Source organism: Ambystoma mexicanum, chromosome 2p (assembly GCF_040938575.1).
Source record: "Ambystoma mexicanum isolate Mex_15411 chromosome 2p, UKY_AmexF1_1, whole genome shotgun sequence".
Lineage (NCBI taxonomy): Eukaryota > Metazoa > Chordata > Amphibia > Caudata > Ambystomatidae > Ambystoma > Ambystoma mexicanum.
In genome coordinates, this window is record NC_090923.1 from 1,279,296,741 (window position 1) to 1,279,312,231 (window position 15,491).

Sequence of the window (15,491 nt, forward strand, 5' to 3'; positions counted from 1 at the left end):
TTAAATTGATAGGTCCACAATACAACACTTACAACAAATATCAAACATAGGATTACGTAATGAGCAACAAATGCGAGCTAAAACAAATTAAAAACAAAAAAACAGGGTACATCTAGGACAACTAGCTAGTACCAAACTCTGTTTGGGTTAGTATATCATATTTGCATGTCTCTGTTTTAATCCAGAGGGCTGTCTCAACATGTTTCTGTTCATAAACACAAATAGTGAACATTCATCAGGAGAAGGTAGTTACAACGAAAAACCTAGTTCCTATAGAATCACAGACTTGATCTGGGTCAGTCTCATAGCCCCTGTAGAGTTAAAACATAAAAACAAAGGATCAGTTGGTGAATAGCTTAAATACTTCGAAAATACTTTGAAAAGTTCTAAATTACTGATCTAGAGAACCAAAAAAGGGGGAAACAAATTACCTTATCTGGTGCTTGTGGGGGCTCTCAACTTCAATAGATGAGTTAGAGTAGGAAAAAAAATCCAATCCTACAAGATATATAATATAGGAAAAGCTTCAAATATGAGCTTTTACACATAGCAGTAACTGTGCTCACAACGCACACACCATGACACCACACACAGATAGTGTGCGGGTTGGTGAGGGACATTTTAGAGTTGCAGTTCTTGCAGGGTTTAAACCCTGATGGTTTAGGCCCCGACATACTGATGTAGGATCAAATTCGTCTGAATCGAATAATGAGCGTATTCCGAGTAGCGTGCTGAGGGCACATAAAAGAGGAACTGCGGTAAGAAGGCATTGTGCATTCCTTTAATAAGGTGATAAACGTCACGTTTGTTGTCAAGGAGTGGTGCGCCCGTATACGAGAGAGTCATTGACATCGAACAGCACTACGCCCCCTGCATAAACATCTGTACAACTGACACTGAATAACTTTCAAGATGAGGAATCTGTGGGAGAATGCAATCCATTGAATTAGAGCTACTTCGTTCAGCTCACATAGCAGTATAGAGGAAGAAGCAGCCTTGTCTAGTACATTATGGCAGGGCTACACAGCCACAGGGCAATAGAGGCCAGTACCAGCATGGTGGTAGAAGACTACAGAGGCAGTCCAAGACAGACAATGTTTTAGACTGAGGGAGAAGAAGTGAACATGACTGGTGGGGAAATCAGAGGTTGAAAGCCACACATAGCTGAGTGAGAAAGTGATTAACATATCTTCCTATAAACTAGACACGACAGAACGCAGTGTACCGAATAAGAGCTAGGTTTCAGATTAATTGACCCTCACAAAACATAGGCTTTCATGCCGGTCCACTGGAGGTGAAATGCGTCAGCCAGAGAGCCGGGGCGCTGACCTTGCCAGGATGCGAACTGTGGACACTTCTTGTTGTGCCAGGTGGCCAAGAGATCCACGTGGGTGTGACCCCACCTGTTGAAGATCTCCTGAATAACGAGGTTGTTTAGCTGCCACTCGTAATTGTCCACTCCCAGCCTGCTGAGCCTGTTTGCTTCCAGGTTGGATTCCCTCGGAAGGTGGACTACCGTGAGGTAAATGTTTTCCAGGGCCCACTCTCACATGCTGATCGCCAGTCTGCACAGAGGAGGGGATCTGGTGCCTCCCTGCTTGTTGACGTAGTACATGCTGGTCGAGTTGTCCATCTGGATGAAGACAACCTTGCCCCTGAGAAGCAGTAGGAACGCTCTGAGTGCTAGCCAAATGGCGTTCAGCTCCAACCAGTTTATGTGGTATTCCTGCTCCTGTCGAGTCCAGGTGCCGTGAGCCAAGAGGCCGTCCAGGGTGGCTCCCCAGCCCTCGAGCGAAAAGTCTGTGGTGATGGTGGCCTGCAGGGAGGGCATCCGAAAGGGCTTGCCCGTCCATAGGTTGCAGTCCCTGGACCACCCGGTTAGGTCCGGGTGGAGAGATGGAGGGACGTTGATCATCTCAGATTGCGAGCCCCGTTCCTGGTCCAATGAGGCCGCGAAGTGCAGCTGAATCCTCCTCATCCTTAGTCTTGTTTGCGGCACGGCTAATAGTACTGCTGCGAGTAGACCCAGGAGATGTTGGTACCACCATGCCAAGGTCACCTCTCTGCTGAGGAAGTGGACGGTGGCCCTCTTGATGGCCGAAATTTTGCCCTCCGACGGGAAGACCTTCTCTGAGCACGTGTCCCAAATGAGGCACAGGAAAGTGAGAGTGTGCGTGGGCTGCAGTTGTGACTTCTTGAGATTGAGTGTGAAGCCCACATTGTCCAGTGTGTTCATAAGGGCATGGGAAGTGTGGTGAAACGCCACCGGAGATGTAGCCCTGACAAGCCAGTAGTCGAAGCATGGGTAGATGTGGAGACCCTGCGCTCTGACGAGGGTCGCCACCGAATTCATGAGTCTGATAAAGACACTGGGGGCCGAGTTGAAGCAAAAAGGAAGGACCTTGTATTGAAAATGGTAGCCCATGATCCTGAACCATAGAAAAGAACGCTCAGATCCAGGGAGCACATCCAGTCTCCCTTGTCCAATGTCTCCGATATAAAAGTTGGCTGGCGTAACCATCTTGAATTTTTGCAGGGTTAAGGAGAGGTTGAGGGTGGAAAGGTCCAGCCCAACTCTCAGGCCCGCCTGGTGGTTCTTCTGAATGGTGAAAATCCTGGAGTAAGAGCCAAAGCCACGCTGGGAGGCTGGGATTTCCTCCACTGCCTGGCTCTCTATGAGCGACCGGATCTCTGTCAAAAGAGTTGCTGTCCCAACCTGTGGGAGTGGAGGGGAGGGGAGGAGGGAGGAGAGGCTGGGATCGGAAGGCAGTACCCCATGGATACTACAGATAGGATCCAGGGGTCCGCAAAATTCTGGCACCAGAACTGTGCATGGAGAGCAAGCCTGCCCCCCACCGGAGACTCGTGGACCCGGAGGGGCGTGTCATGCTTTCTTTCCCTAGGAGGCTGACGCTGAGGAGGGGGGACCGGAAAAAGCCCTTACTCCCCCACCTCCATTTTTGTTGCTTGCGCCGGCTCTGAGATGGCGAACGGTCCGGCTGCCTGGACCTGCGCTCCTGGAAGCCGCGGGACCCTCCATACGTACGACCTCTTTCAGAGCGCTGATGAGATTGGGTGTACGATTTGGGCGTGGTCTTTGTAAGGATGGATAAAGACTTTACCGTTTGTGAGCTGTTTTTCTTTATGTCCAGCTCCTCGTCCGTAGAGGAGTGGAAGAGGTCCCCCCCTCAAACGGTAGATCTAGAATGTGCTCCTGGACTTCGGGTTGAACTTCGTTGCCCAGAGCCAGGCTGTTCTTCTCATGTCCGTAGCAATAAAGATGGTATGGCCTGAGGTATCAATATGAGCCACTGAGGATTCCATGAGGTCATGCGCCACCAGCTTGGCTTCAGCCAGCCCTGCCTTAAAGCGCAATTGGCTCTGGGTGGGGAGTTCCGGGAGGAAGTCCGCAATTTCCTGCCATAATCTCTGGTTGGCGGCAGCCAGCATGGCATCAGCGTTGGCTTGACGTAGATGTAAAGAGGCGTTGGAATAGTTCTTGCCATATGCCTCCAAGATCATCTTCTCCTTGCCTAGCATCGCCGCAGAGGAAGAGGCCGAGGATGACTGAGGCTTGGAGTATAGTGATGCTGCAGTGATCACCGAAGAGTGTGGCTGAGGATGGGCCGAAAGCAAGGGTGTATTCCCTTCCACCTGCCTGTACTTGGCGTCCAGGCGTCGATTGACCGGCTGAGCGGGGTTTGAGTCAGCCCTTCGGGAGAATACATCAGTCTGCATAGGAAGCTGCTCGACCTTGGGTTGGGGGAGGCCAAGGTACTCCGCCAGACCAGCAAGATGTTTGTGGAAGGCCCTGGCTGAGGAAGGCGTGTCTGGCTCCTCCTCCGTATCCTGCAGATCTGGAGGATCCTGCAGAGGAGGAGGAGTAGTCGGAGCCGGAGGCTGGGGTACAGAGCCCACGGCTGGAGGCTGAGAAGGCGGCAGAGGCTGCGTTGGAGCTCCCTGTGGAGTCGGCTGGGGAGCCAGAGGAGGTGGCTGCGCCAGGGCCTCGGGCGTCAGCGGAGGTATCTGTGGTGCCTCTAGCATTGCAGGGAGGAATTCACGGATGGCGTCTTTGAAAACCAACCAGTTTCCTGATGCCACAACAGAACAAATGCCATAGACTAAGGAGGGGGGCACAGCCTACCGCACTATTTGAAAACTATGACAGGAAATGCCAACCCAATGGGGAAAGTACTGCAGGAGATTAATCCAAGACTGGGGCTACCAATGTGGGCCAGGAGACCGAAAAGACCAGGCTTAGCAGTAGAAGCCTAGAGAGGCGAGAGCTGAATGAAAGGTGTATGGGTCAGGTTGGGAGAGCAGTTGGTGGACCAAGGTACCAGGCAGTGGAGAATGGATGGAGGGGAGGAGTGCTGAGGAGACTATGGCAGTGCTGGGAGAGATTACACTACACGTAAGGATTTGTGTGCGAGAGAGTGTGGCACCAATTTAGCAGTGTGGTGTGTAGTGGGTGGGGGAGAGTATATGGAAAGAAGAGAGGTAATTTAAAGGTGTGTCAGTGGAATATGAATGTGTGTCAGAGAGAGAGTGGACGGAGTGTGGTGAGATAGTGTATGTAGTACAGGGAACAGAGAGAATAAGGTGGTAGGTGGAGAGAGGAGCAGAAGACAACGAGAGTGAGAGAAAACCAAGACCCAGAAAGAGAGAGAGGCAAGGAACAGGAGAGGGGTAAAGAGAGAAAGAGGAAGTGAGACAATGGGAGTAGAATAGATCTTAATGGAAGAATTGATGGCGACTAGTAAGATTGAGGGGGAGATATGGGGAGATAGAGAGTGAATAGTATGGAGAGGGAGATTGAAAGGAGGTGAAGAAATGGGTAGAAGAGAGTGAAAGAGCAAGAGAAACGAGAGTGGCTAGAACATCTGGAACCGGTCAGAGGATTGACAATCTAGAGAATCATAGTCCGGGGAGAGAGTTAGAAAAGGCTTTGGCCTTTAGGCCCTCCCTTAGAGTAAAAGGTTAGAACCAGACAGTGAGGATTACCTGGCCTTAGTTGTCATCTGTAATATTGTGGATATTAGGGACGCCTGGGCTAGGGTGGAGGGAGCCCCATGGAAGCTGAGATGACCTTTTGCCAGACCAACTCCAGCATCCGGAATCACTTTTGCTTGAGCTTTAATAAAACTTGAACTCATTACTGAGTTCTGGGGATTCTGGAGGCCATCTGTGGCATCCACCTTTTTGTTACTGCATCAATTCCTCTGGAAGAAATTCCCTGAATACCATATGGGAATGAACGATATCAGGAAGGCTGACACACTGCGACAGTGAATCCAGATTTGCCTCAAAGTAAAAAATATAGTACAAGTAACACCCTGAGAAAACCCAGGAGAGAATTCTACCAGTGTACATAGAAGCATTATGTGTACATGAAGACTATGTGGTATCTCAGAATAGAATTAGGCAGACGCATATTGGTGGTACTATTTGAGATGCAAAAACTAAAGATGTCAGAAATATTTCTTTTTTATTAACAAAATGTGTATTGTGTGCTAATGATGTGCAAGGTATAGGAATAGAATGCGGGTCTGAGAGCCAAGGCAAATCTTTAAGTAGTATATACAAGTATGCCTATTTCCACCAGGTGTTTATAAAGAAAGATCTTTTAAGTTGTTAAAAATTGTAGGGGCATGAATTGCTAATGCACAGAATCCGTTTGCACCCTCAAGACCAGTGTTCAAATGGATAAAGACAACTGATTTTCAGAAGTACTAGAAGTGGTCTTTGTAAAATCTGCCTCACTTACCTAAGCATAGAAGGTGTTGGGATGGAAATGAGTCTGTCCCCGCCACCCCCAGGCGCTTTACAGTAAGGTGAATCCCATAGGTAGCTGTGCAAGGTGCTAGGGGGGAAAGTACTGTTTTAAGAACCCCGGCACGGATACAATATTGTGGGAATCATAGATGCATAGATTTAGTGCGCGCATGTAAAGAAGACATCATTTTGTAGTTACGACAGCAAACCTGCACGGCCGCACAGTAAAACATTAGCTTGATGGAGAAACCGGAACAGGCCCAAAACGCTGAGGAGAGAAGACCGCGCGACTGGTTCTCACAGAAACTTCCCCTTCTACCTTAACTGTTGCAATTACTTGTATCACAGAAAAGAATGTGCCCTGCAAGGCCATGAGACGGCACCAGGATCCTTGTGGAACCCATTCCTCACAGCCAGGCCAAGAACAGTCCTCTGACCCCCACCCAGGCCACCAGGAGTAACGGCACCCACCACTGACCCAGTCCAAGAGCCCCTGCATTCCATGATAGTGAGTGACCCCAGGCAATAGGCCATAAAACCAATGGTCATAAAAGAACTGAACATGTGCGACCATTTCACCTTGTGCCATAAAAATACCATTTGTAGTACGAGGTACAGGGAGGGATACATTATAGATCAAAACAAGGGTGGAAGCCTTGGGTGCAAGGCATGTGATATAGACAGAGCACAGAATGTGTGCGTCAGCATTATTGTATTACTTCCCTCCCCCCTGGTGCGGGTTCATAAGCCTCCCAGGCGCATGCCATAATGATGCAGTAGTAGCATTAGCGGACAAGAGTAGCCTTGGAACAGCAAAATGTGAAGCGCCTGACCTTCAGTCCCTGAAGAGATGAGCCCAGCTGACCACGTGGGGAAAGACAGACAGTGGAGATGAGAACCAATCATAGCCGGGCATCCCCAATGGAGCAGGACCATGTATACCAATCAGCTGTGCAGGTTTAACCCCTATGGATGACGTCCTTAGTGACGCTGTGTACTCTTATAATTTACTGATGATATTTCAAGAAGAACGTTCTTGAGCAGCAGAGTGCTCTGCTGGCCCCTTACCTGTTGTACAATTTAACCTTGTTATCCTTGTAAGCAATCTCTTGGCCTTTTTCCCTACAGGGTTGTATTCTTTCTGGCATGAGCCTAACGGGGACTTGCCTTCAAAGGTATGGTAAATAACACATGCAGTAGTACTGGCATGGGCGTACTTTTAGGGGTGGACAGGGGTGTTTGCCCCACCCCCCAACTTTCATGGCATACCATTTTGTCCCCATTCATTTGGCAGGGGCACCTTTTCTTCAGATGTCATGTCCCCCCCCCCCCGAACATTTTCAGAAAACGGACTCCACCGAGTACTGGGTCAATAGCCAATAAACTCATAATAACGACCTTCATATGGCAAAAGCAAATGACCAGCAAAACTACAGAATGCTTAAAGATTACCCCAACTGAACTGTAGTTCAGAGGGATATATTTGGGTAATCCGAGATCATTACTTTACCCCCTCCTATCCTGAAAACGCTTCATGGTTGCTGCCAAGGTATACTTACACTAATACATTTAATTTCATTACCAACTATGCTATTCATTTAGTTTAAATATACAGAAATCTGTTTTTAGATTAAGGTGAGATACTACTACTTACTCTTCAGATGTTTCTCTTTCATCTGCCATGCCTTGAAAGCCCAATGTTTTTTCACATGCGTCATCATCATCGTCTTCATCATCAATACTTTTCAAATCCATTTTTCTATCGTAAAAATCTCCATTATAACACAAGGAATCATCTTTCCACAAATGGATGTTGATTTCATTTTCAATTGAGTTCAGAGATGAAGCGACGTCAGAAACAGGCAAGGAAAATAAGGTTTTTTCTGAATTCTCTTCTGAGCTTTCTCTGGAACCCAGGTATCTTTTATAAACATTGACTGAATTTATATCATCATCCTCCTCATCAGCATCGAATGAGATTATGTTCGACACAACTTTTTTCTTCCTCCTCTCTTTTTTATTCTTTATTTGTGCTGTAAAGAAATAGTAGCATGTTTTTGAAGAGTACACAGCAACATGCACAGAGTAGCATTATTAAACAAACTATTTAGAGTGTCCGAGTAGTACAAAATAAGACTATAACGAGAATTTTAAGATCACACATGGAATACCTAGAAAGGAATATTTAGTCAATGTTTCCTTAATTTATCAGTACATTTACCAGGTTTGGTATTTCCACACATGGTCAGTTTGATGAAGTGTTAAGAAATTCTCTATAATGACTAAACAATGAACATTTTGAAGCAACAATACTTCTGCTTTTTGCAGTTACTTTTGATTTTAGAATGGTTGGCAATATGCCACAAGAAATATCCCACAGTCAAGAAAAGGGTACACTCTGATGAACCCTGTGGAGTCATCACTAATCCTCAGCCTAAGATCTCCTCCCATGTGGCCAAAAGATGGCAGCCGCTACCCGATCCTGACCCTGGGGGTGGTTTTATGAAGGAGGATCACATAGGAAGAGATGGCTGTTGTGGAGATGTGATGACCCCCACCAGGAGAGACGCAGTATTCTCCTCTTCCATGTGAAGAGCATCCTGTGGTTCCTAGATTCCTACTGGCATGTTGTCATTTTGCAAATCGCTCGAGTTATAAAATCCATCTTGCCAAACATTCTAGGCAGGATAACTTGCATTCCTAAGTACATACATACACGACACCTTCAATCTCTGATGTTTTGTGCCAACCAAAATCACCTCAAAGGTCCTATAGGTTTTATGGATTCCAACTCCCATAAAACCTACAGTACTGGGACGAAGAGGAGAAAGGCGTCAATGTGGAGCAGAAGAACTACTAAACAGAATATGCAGGCTAGTTGTTATGAAGAGGCTCAAATACGCGGGACATTTAAAAAGGATGTCCGCGTTTACAGAGGGAAGAGAAGCCGAACAGAGGAAGAAGGAAGCAAAGTCACGGGAGATGGCAGAGGCGCAAGCACAGTTAGGCTGCTGGGAACAGGTGTTCCCGAGCTGCTGTGTGCAGGCAATGCTTACCGGAGAGATGCTGGGCCACGGGGGAAGTCACAGGCAGTAACAGCCGCATGCTAGTGAACCAGCAGCAGAGAACAAGCTACTAGCAAAACGGTGGAGTATTGAAGCAGCAGGCTTACCGGCAGACGGGGCGCAGAGTCAACGGAAGAGCTAAAAGGAGGTCTGCTTCACTGAAGATGCCATCTCGAGGTGAATACTTCACAGCAGCAACGCGATACTGGTCTGAGGCAGTGCCAGACACCAGAGAGTCTGCCCAGAGAAGTTAGGGGCCCTGAGGTATTTGGGACGTTTATGTGAAGGGTTAAAAACTCATTTTGAATATCAAATAAGCAAAAAAAGACAGACTTTGCCCACATCCTCCTATTTGAAAGGTCAATATGGGGAAGGTTGAAGGAAGTGTTGCCATACACCAATAAACATTAATGAAGGAAGAGAAAGACAAAACATGAACAAATCTCCATATACAAGATGTGAATGTGGGGAAAGCTGGGATAAGTAATACATCAAGCCAAGAAAGTGTATACAGTTAAAGAATATAACTGTGATATACTAGACATTGGGAACATTGAAGAGAAGTCCTGGTGAAAAAGGCGCATCAGGCAAGAAGCCATTGGGGAGAAGATACCTGGCAGGAGAGTATACCAGGGGATCTAGAGACTCCAGAAAAAGATTCTTAGCAAGGGAGTATACTAGGTGATCCGTACCGAAGAGACACATGTTTCCTGGCAGGAGGGTATACCATGAGCCTTTCTAAAAGAGGTTATGGTTTAATTTTTTTATTTTTTTATTTTTTATTTATTTGTTTTGATTTTAAAAAGAAAAACCTTTACAAAAATAGAAAAGTGTTTCACAGTTGAGCTCGATAAACTAAAAAAGTAAAACTACAGCGGGCAGGCAGAAGGCAGAAGGAAGAAGAATGCAAGAGAAAATTAATGAATACAAGAAAAAGAATAGAAGAACCACCCAGGGGCTACAATAGAGACCAATCGCAGCACGGCAACGCTCTTTCCGGGGGTGAATAATTTCCTTTTATGATAGGATAGAGCATTTTTTCATAACTTCTACTGTTGTTACCATCAGCATGGTCTCCTGGCCGGCAATCAGCCTGTCCCAGAAAAACTCTGTTAGACTCTCTTCCTTAACAAGATAAGTTCCTTATGAAGGAACTCCCGTCCCCTGCACACTTTCACAAGCTTAAATAGATGAGCCAAACTGTTAAGGAAAATCATTTGATAAATATTTATACTCTGAGTTAGTGGAGTAATTATAACAATAGTTCAATTGTATGGTAAGTACATAGGCATTTTGTGGTATCCAATGATAAACTTTCACACATAGGGTGAGGATGTTCCTTCATTAGGTTTTTTTATTTTTCAAAGGTTCATAGGTGGCCCAACGCGTTTTGAGATAATCGTCTCTTCTTCAGGGGTATATTCAACAATTTATATCACATCTAAAGAACTTTTTTTTAAAAAAAACAATTACTTGTATGACAAACATTTTTTGATTCTGTGTGCAATAGTATTCTCAGCACTCTTGTGTTGTCTTAGGTACAATTTCATTTTAAAGAATAACAAACAGTAACAATTTTAGCTCAGTATTTTAACCTTTTGGATGTGTTATCCTTTTGAATATTGAGGTCCATAATACACCAATCTATGATCAATGAGGTCCTTTCATTTAGTACAATAAAATAAACGATATTCAGATTGCCATTCTATGGCTATACATTCTGATAATTCAAAGTGGGGGTGTACACTGGAGTAAGTTAAGGCAAAGTGCCTTCCTTGTATTACATAGATGTCTCCCAGGCTCACAGTCTAGTGTATTAAAAGTGTATGCTTAGTTCTTGGAACTATGGTCAAACGTTCCTATTTAGGGGGAAATGTCGCCTCAGTTTAAAACATTAAACATGGTTAGAGTAATATAACAAGATCACCATTAGAGTCTGATTCCATTTAAGTAGTGGCTTGGAAGCGGGACTAAGTAAACAGGAGTTTAAACATCAATGGAAAGGAAATGTCAAAGGATCTTACCCTTAGCGAAAGTAAAGGTATGTTCAGAATGTAGGAAGGCGGTCGTTAAGGTAAGTACACCAGGTTGGTATGTGTCTGTCTGAGTTCTGTGTTCTAGAATCAATAAGATAAAGATAGAGGGGTTAATTAAAGGATATATATGAGAGTGTGAGTGTTGGCAGAGGTAGATGAAGGCTTACCTCCTGGGTAATGTCTCTGGTAAAGCCAAGTTCTTCTCGCTTCCGTTTCCGTGAATGTGATGTGAACTAAGATGGCCGTTTAAATAACGGCGCTTGATAATGACGTCACTACGTTGTGGCATAACGTGACGTCACAAATGTAAACATCAGTCTTGAATGAAGTAATTTTTGTAAAAAAAATGTACATGTGATGAAGGGCTCTTGTATAGTATTCAAAACAATGTTGTAGAATGAGTATAGTGTTTACAGGGTGTATTATAGTGACGTCGAAAATGAAGTCCGTAAATGCAGAAGAATTGGAACGTAGATTCCAGAGTGAGTAGACAGCGGTCCACTAAAGAAAATAGTGGAGAGGTGCAGCGCCCGCAAAGTATAGATAACGTATTGCTGGATCTGCATAGAGTTGGTGTCTCAAAATAAAATGTGGCAGCTTGCTGATATCTGTGGCTGGGAAAATATTTGAAAAGTGGCAATGTGAGGAATACCCACTTGTAGTAGATGAAATCAATATAGATGATGCTGAGAGTCTTAGTGTTTAAAGGGCTAATAAAGTTCCAAATAAGTACAGACTGTAAAGTGTCTGGGAAATGAAACTGTCCCTAATAAACGGTCGAATTGGCTAGGTCATACATGTCTGGATAATTACAAGGTGCGTAGTTCAAACAGTATCTATTTGACTGAGGACTCCTAGATGAAAAACCCTGTTGGAGACTTACATTCTGTAGAGTTATAGAACTCTTGTACATCTTAGGACATGCAATTCATAGTGGAGACCTTGTTGTCAAGACTAACATTCTGTCCAGTTATGGACCTCATGTTCTTATTGTAACGTGCATCTTAAGGTTTAGAAAATTTGTCAACATGGTAGCAGATATATATAACATCCTGTCTCAGGGATGCGAAACTTACATTCTTATGGTTTAGAATACTTGTCAACGTGGTAACAGGGATATATGACATCCTGTCTCAGAGATAAGAGACTTACATTCTAGGTGGTGCCCATAAGGATAGATCCTCTAGGTCTGATTAGTATACATGCACTTTCAGAAAAGCCTTCTTATTGCTATTTATAAAGTTGTCAAATGTGTACGTTCTGTATGTTAATGAGGGAAAGATTGACTATAAAAATGGACCCAAATAGAAGTCTTCATTTAGACCCAATGGGGGTCATTGGATCCAATTTGTGAATCCAGTATAATTATCTTTGTGCCAATCTTTTGGCCATGTCTCCTCCTCTAGGTGCTGGTCGTATCACTTATTAGGGAGAATTCTCTATATAAGCTAATTTCCCAAACCTAGTGAGTCCTCCAGCAGCTTTGCTAGATTTTTGGGGTTTATTTTTTTCTCCTGCTAAGAGTGAGACTCTTTTTCTCCCACTCTTAGGCATGATTTGAGAATGTCCTTTGACTTTGTAATGTGTTTTATGGGCTATGGGGTCTTTTAATCCATAAGGCTTCATGTGTTTTTGGTATATGTGTTACACAGCACCCTCAGTGCAGTAACACAGGGGTGTCATAGTGACCCCCAAACATAGACTCCATGCCCTGGGAGTGACTACTGTCCCCCAGGGCATGTAAAGTCACCATTGGCTTTACTAGTCTCAAATTGTGAACAGAACCTCTACAAACCATCATATTGTGGAAGTACTGGTAGGGGTAATTAGATTGCCCCTGGGTCTGTTTTCCAAGGGGGCACTGTCCAGTCCCCCCTTGTCGAGTTTCTGGCTGGTGGCAGTGGATACCACGCGAAATATTCCACCAGAATATTTCCTATGGGATTTTCCTATTCATTTTAAACGCACACCACTTTTTTGGTGCAATGTTAAAGATACCGCCGGTTTATTTATTTAATATTTATTCCCCGGTTGGGTCTTTTTGCCAGGACTCGGTTTTAAAATGGCGTTTGTGTTCGCCTCTGTAACTCCAACCCAAGTCGAGCCCTTTGCTCCACTTTTGGCGGGCTTCTACACAGAAGCCTCCAAAAGTGGTGTCACTCTGTCTGGGTCTACAGGATGTGTGGGAGGGGGGAATAGGCAGTCGCCACAGGACCTAAAGAATCCGAAGAGGGAGAAGCTGAGCCGACCTGCAACGACGACACCACAGGTGGAGCCCTGCTGAACCGACTCACCACTTCCCAACGACAGAGAAGATCTTCTTCCAGGACAGTCTAATTCCTTTGAGCTGGTGGGGTTAACCAGTTCGCCCTTTTTTTCGCCTTCCTGGATCGTCTCATGGTCGAATCGCCCGTGCCAAGCACACCGGCGGCCGGATAGCCACGCTTCACCACTACAGCGAATAAAAGGGTAGTACCTTTTAACCGGGAAACTCTGCGGCTGGTTTCTTCCCTGGCAGTGCAAAGACCTCCAGCTTTCCTCTACGTCAGGATCGTCTCTTCCCCTGGACGAAGCACTGACTTGCACCCGCTGCCAGGAACAACTGCTCCCCCCCCTGGAGCTTTCTCACAATTTCAGGTACTGTGTCCCGCCTGGTCTCCCTTGCAACAGACCGTCCAAGGTGTCCTGTAAATCCTTGACTCTCTATCCTGGGGTGACCTCAGACCTGTTAACTAACTTTTCTGAACTGATCTAACTCCTTTTTGAACTATCTGCAAAGGCTTTTAAAGTGTACTTCAACTGTGTGATCTTGGGCACATCCCGCCTTGCTCTCTCCAAGAGTGGGCCTGGCCTATGAACTTTTTGCTCTACAGTTGACCCTGCCTTTCTTGACTTGCTGTGGTTCTTTAAAAGTGTTGGTATTGTGTGTTTTTCTATTTTCTGCCTTTTCTCCCCCTTTTTAAATAATTATTGGAGTGCCATCTTGGTTAAGCGCTCACCTATGTGTTGATAATAAGTGGTGTTCTTTTCCTAAGACTTGTCGAATAATTAATCAGGGAGGTGTATATATTTGTAGTGACTGTGTTTGAACTTGCTTGACATATTAGTGCCAGTGTATTTTTACAAGTGCGTTTTAAAATAAATAATTATATACTTTTATACCAAAGCTCTGATCAGTGTTTGCTTGTGCTACTGTATTTTTGTACCTAATGTGTATACTCCATATACTGCCTAACTCTTCTTGAGAGAAGTCTGACTGCTCAGCCACAGCTACCAGGTAAATCTTGTTGGTACAGACTACTACCAATTGGGTTTACTGCTAACACATGTAGTCTTAAACTTTTTGCAGTGGTCCCTAAGGGAACTGCACAGGTTTCTGCCTAACATCACTTCCAGTACATCTACTTGTAGTTGGGATATGTTGTGTCTATTTTCTTTAAAGTTTCTTGCCACTGGGGATTTGATGTTGCCCGTACATATGTTGGACTTATGTTCTGTCCATCTTTCTCGTACTTTGCGTATGGTCTTTCCCACGCAGTATTTTCCCCAAGGACACTTGATTCCATAGATGACGTTCTTGCTTTCGCAGGTTGCAAAGTCTTTTAACATGATTTTCTTACCGCTTTTGGGATGTCTTATGTGGTCGCCCCGGATGAGGTTGGAACAATGTTGGCAATTGAGGCAGGCGTGTGTTCCTGTTTTCTGTTTTCTCAATGCGGTTTGTGTAGCTTTTTTTGGTCTTTCTGCCCTGATTAGGCTGTCTCTCAGGTTTTTGCCCCTCTTGTAAGCCAACATTGGCGGATCAGGAAAACGTTTGTAAAGATTAGGTTCTGATTTTATGAGGTCCCAGTTTTTTAATGATTATTCTTTTCACCTGGTAGCTTTGGCTTGAGTATTTTAGGGTGTGAATTAATCTTGTGTTGTCCTTCGGTTTATCATGCAGTAGATCTTCTGTAGTTGCTGTTCTTGTGCGTAATAGCGCTTTATTAATCATTTCTTCTGGGAAACCTCTTCTCATGAATCTCTCTTTCATGATTCCCAGGATGTCATATATCCCTGTTACTACGTTGACAACTGTTCAAAAGCAAAAGAATGTACGTTTTGCATCCCTGAGACAGGATGTTATATATATCTGCTACCATGTTGACAAATGTTCTAAACCATAAGATGCACGTTACAATAAGAATATGAGGTCCATAACTGGACAGAATGTTAGTCTTGACAACCAGGTCTCCACTATGAATTGCATGTCCTAAAATGTACAAGAGTTCTATAACTCTACAGAATGTAAGTCTCCAACAGGGTTTTTCATCTAGGAATCCTCAGTCAAATAGATACTGTTTGAACTATGCACCTTGTAGTTATCCAGACATGTATGACCTAGCCAATTCGACCGTTTATTAGGGACAGTTTCATTTCCCAGACACTTTACAGTCTGTACTTATTTGGAGCTATATTAGCCCTTCAAATACTAAGACTCTCAGCATCATCTATATTGATTTCATCTACTACAAGTGGGTATTCCTCACATTGCCACTTTGCAAATATTTTCCAAGCCACAGATAACAGCAAGCTGCCACATTTTATTTTGAGACACCGACTATGCAGATCCAGC

At 44.7% G+C, this 15,491-nt stretch overlaps 1 protein-coding gene across 4 annotated transcripts in view; it reads right to left on the reverse strand.

The window, feature by feature from the left end:
* Positions 1-15,491, reverse strand: part of SNX29 (sorting nexin 29) — a 2,314,491-nt gene that overhangs the window by 1,607,074 nt on the left and 691,926 nt on the right. For all 4 annotated transcript variants that reach the window (XM_069645593.1, XM_069645591.1, XM_069645595.1 and 1 more), the window contains one exon: positions 7,430-7,808. In XM_069645593.1, the coding sequence (XP_069501694.1) occupies positions 7,430-7,808 (379 nt within the window). The remainder of the gene's footprint in view (positions 1-7,429; positions 7,809-15,491) is intronic.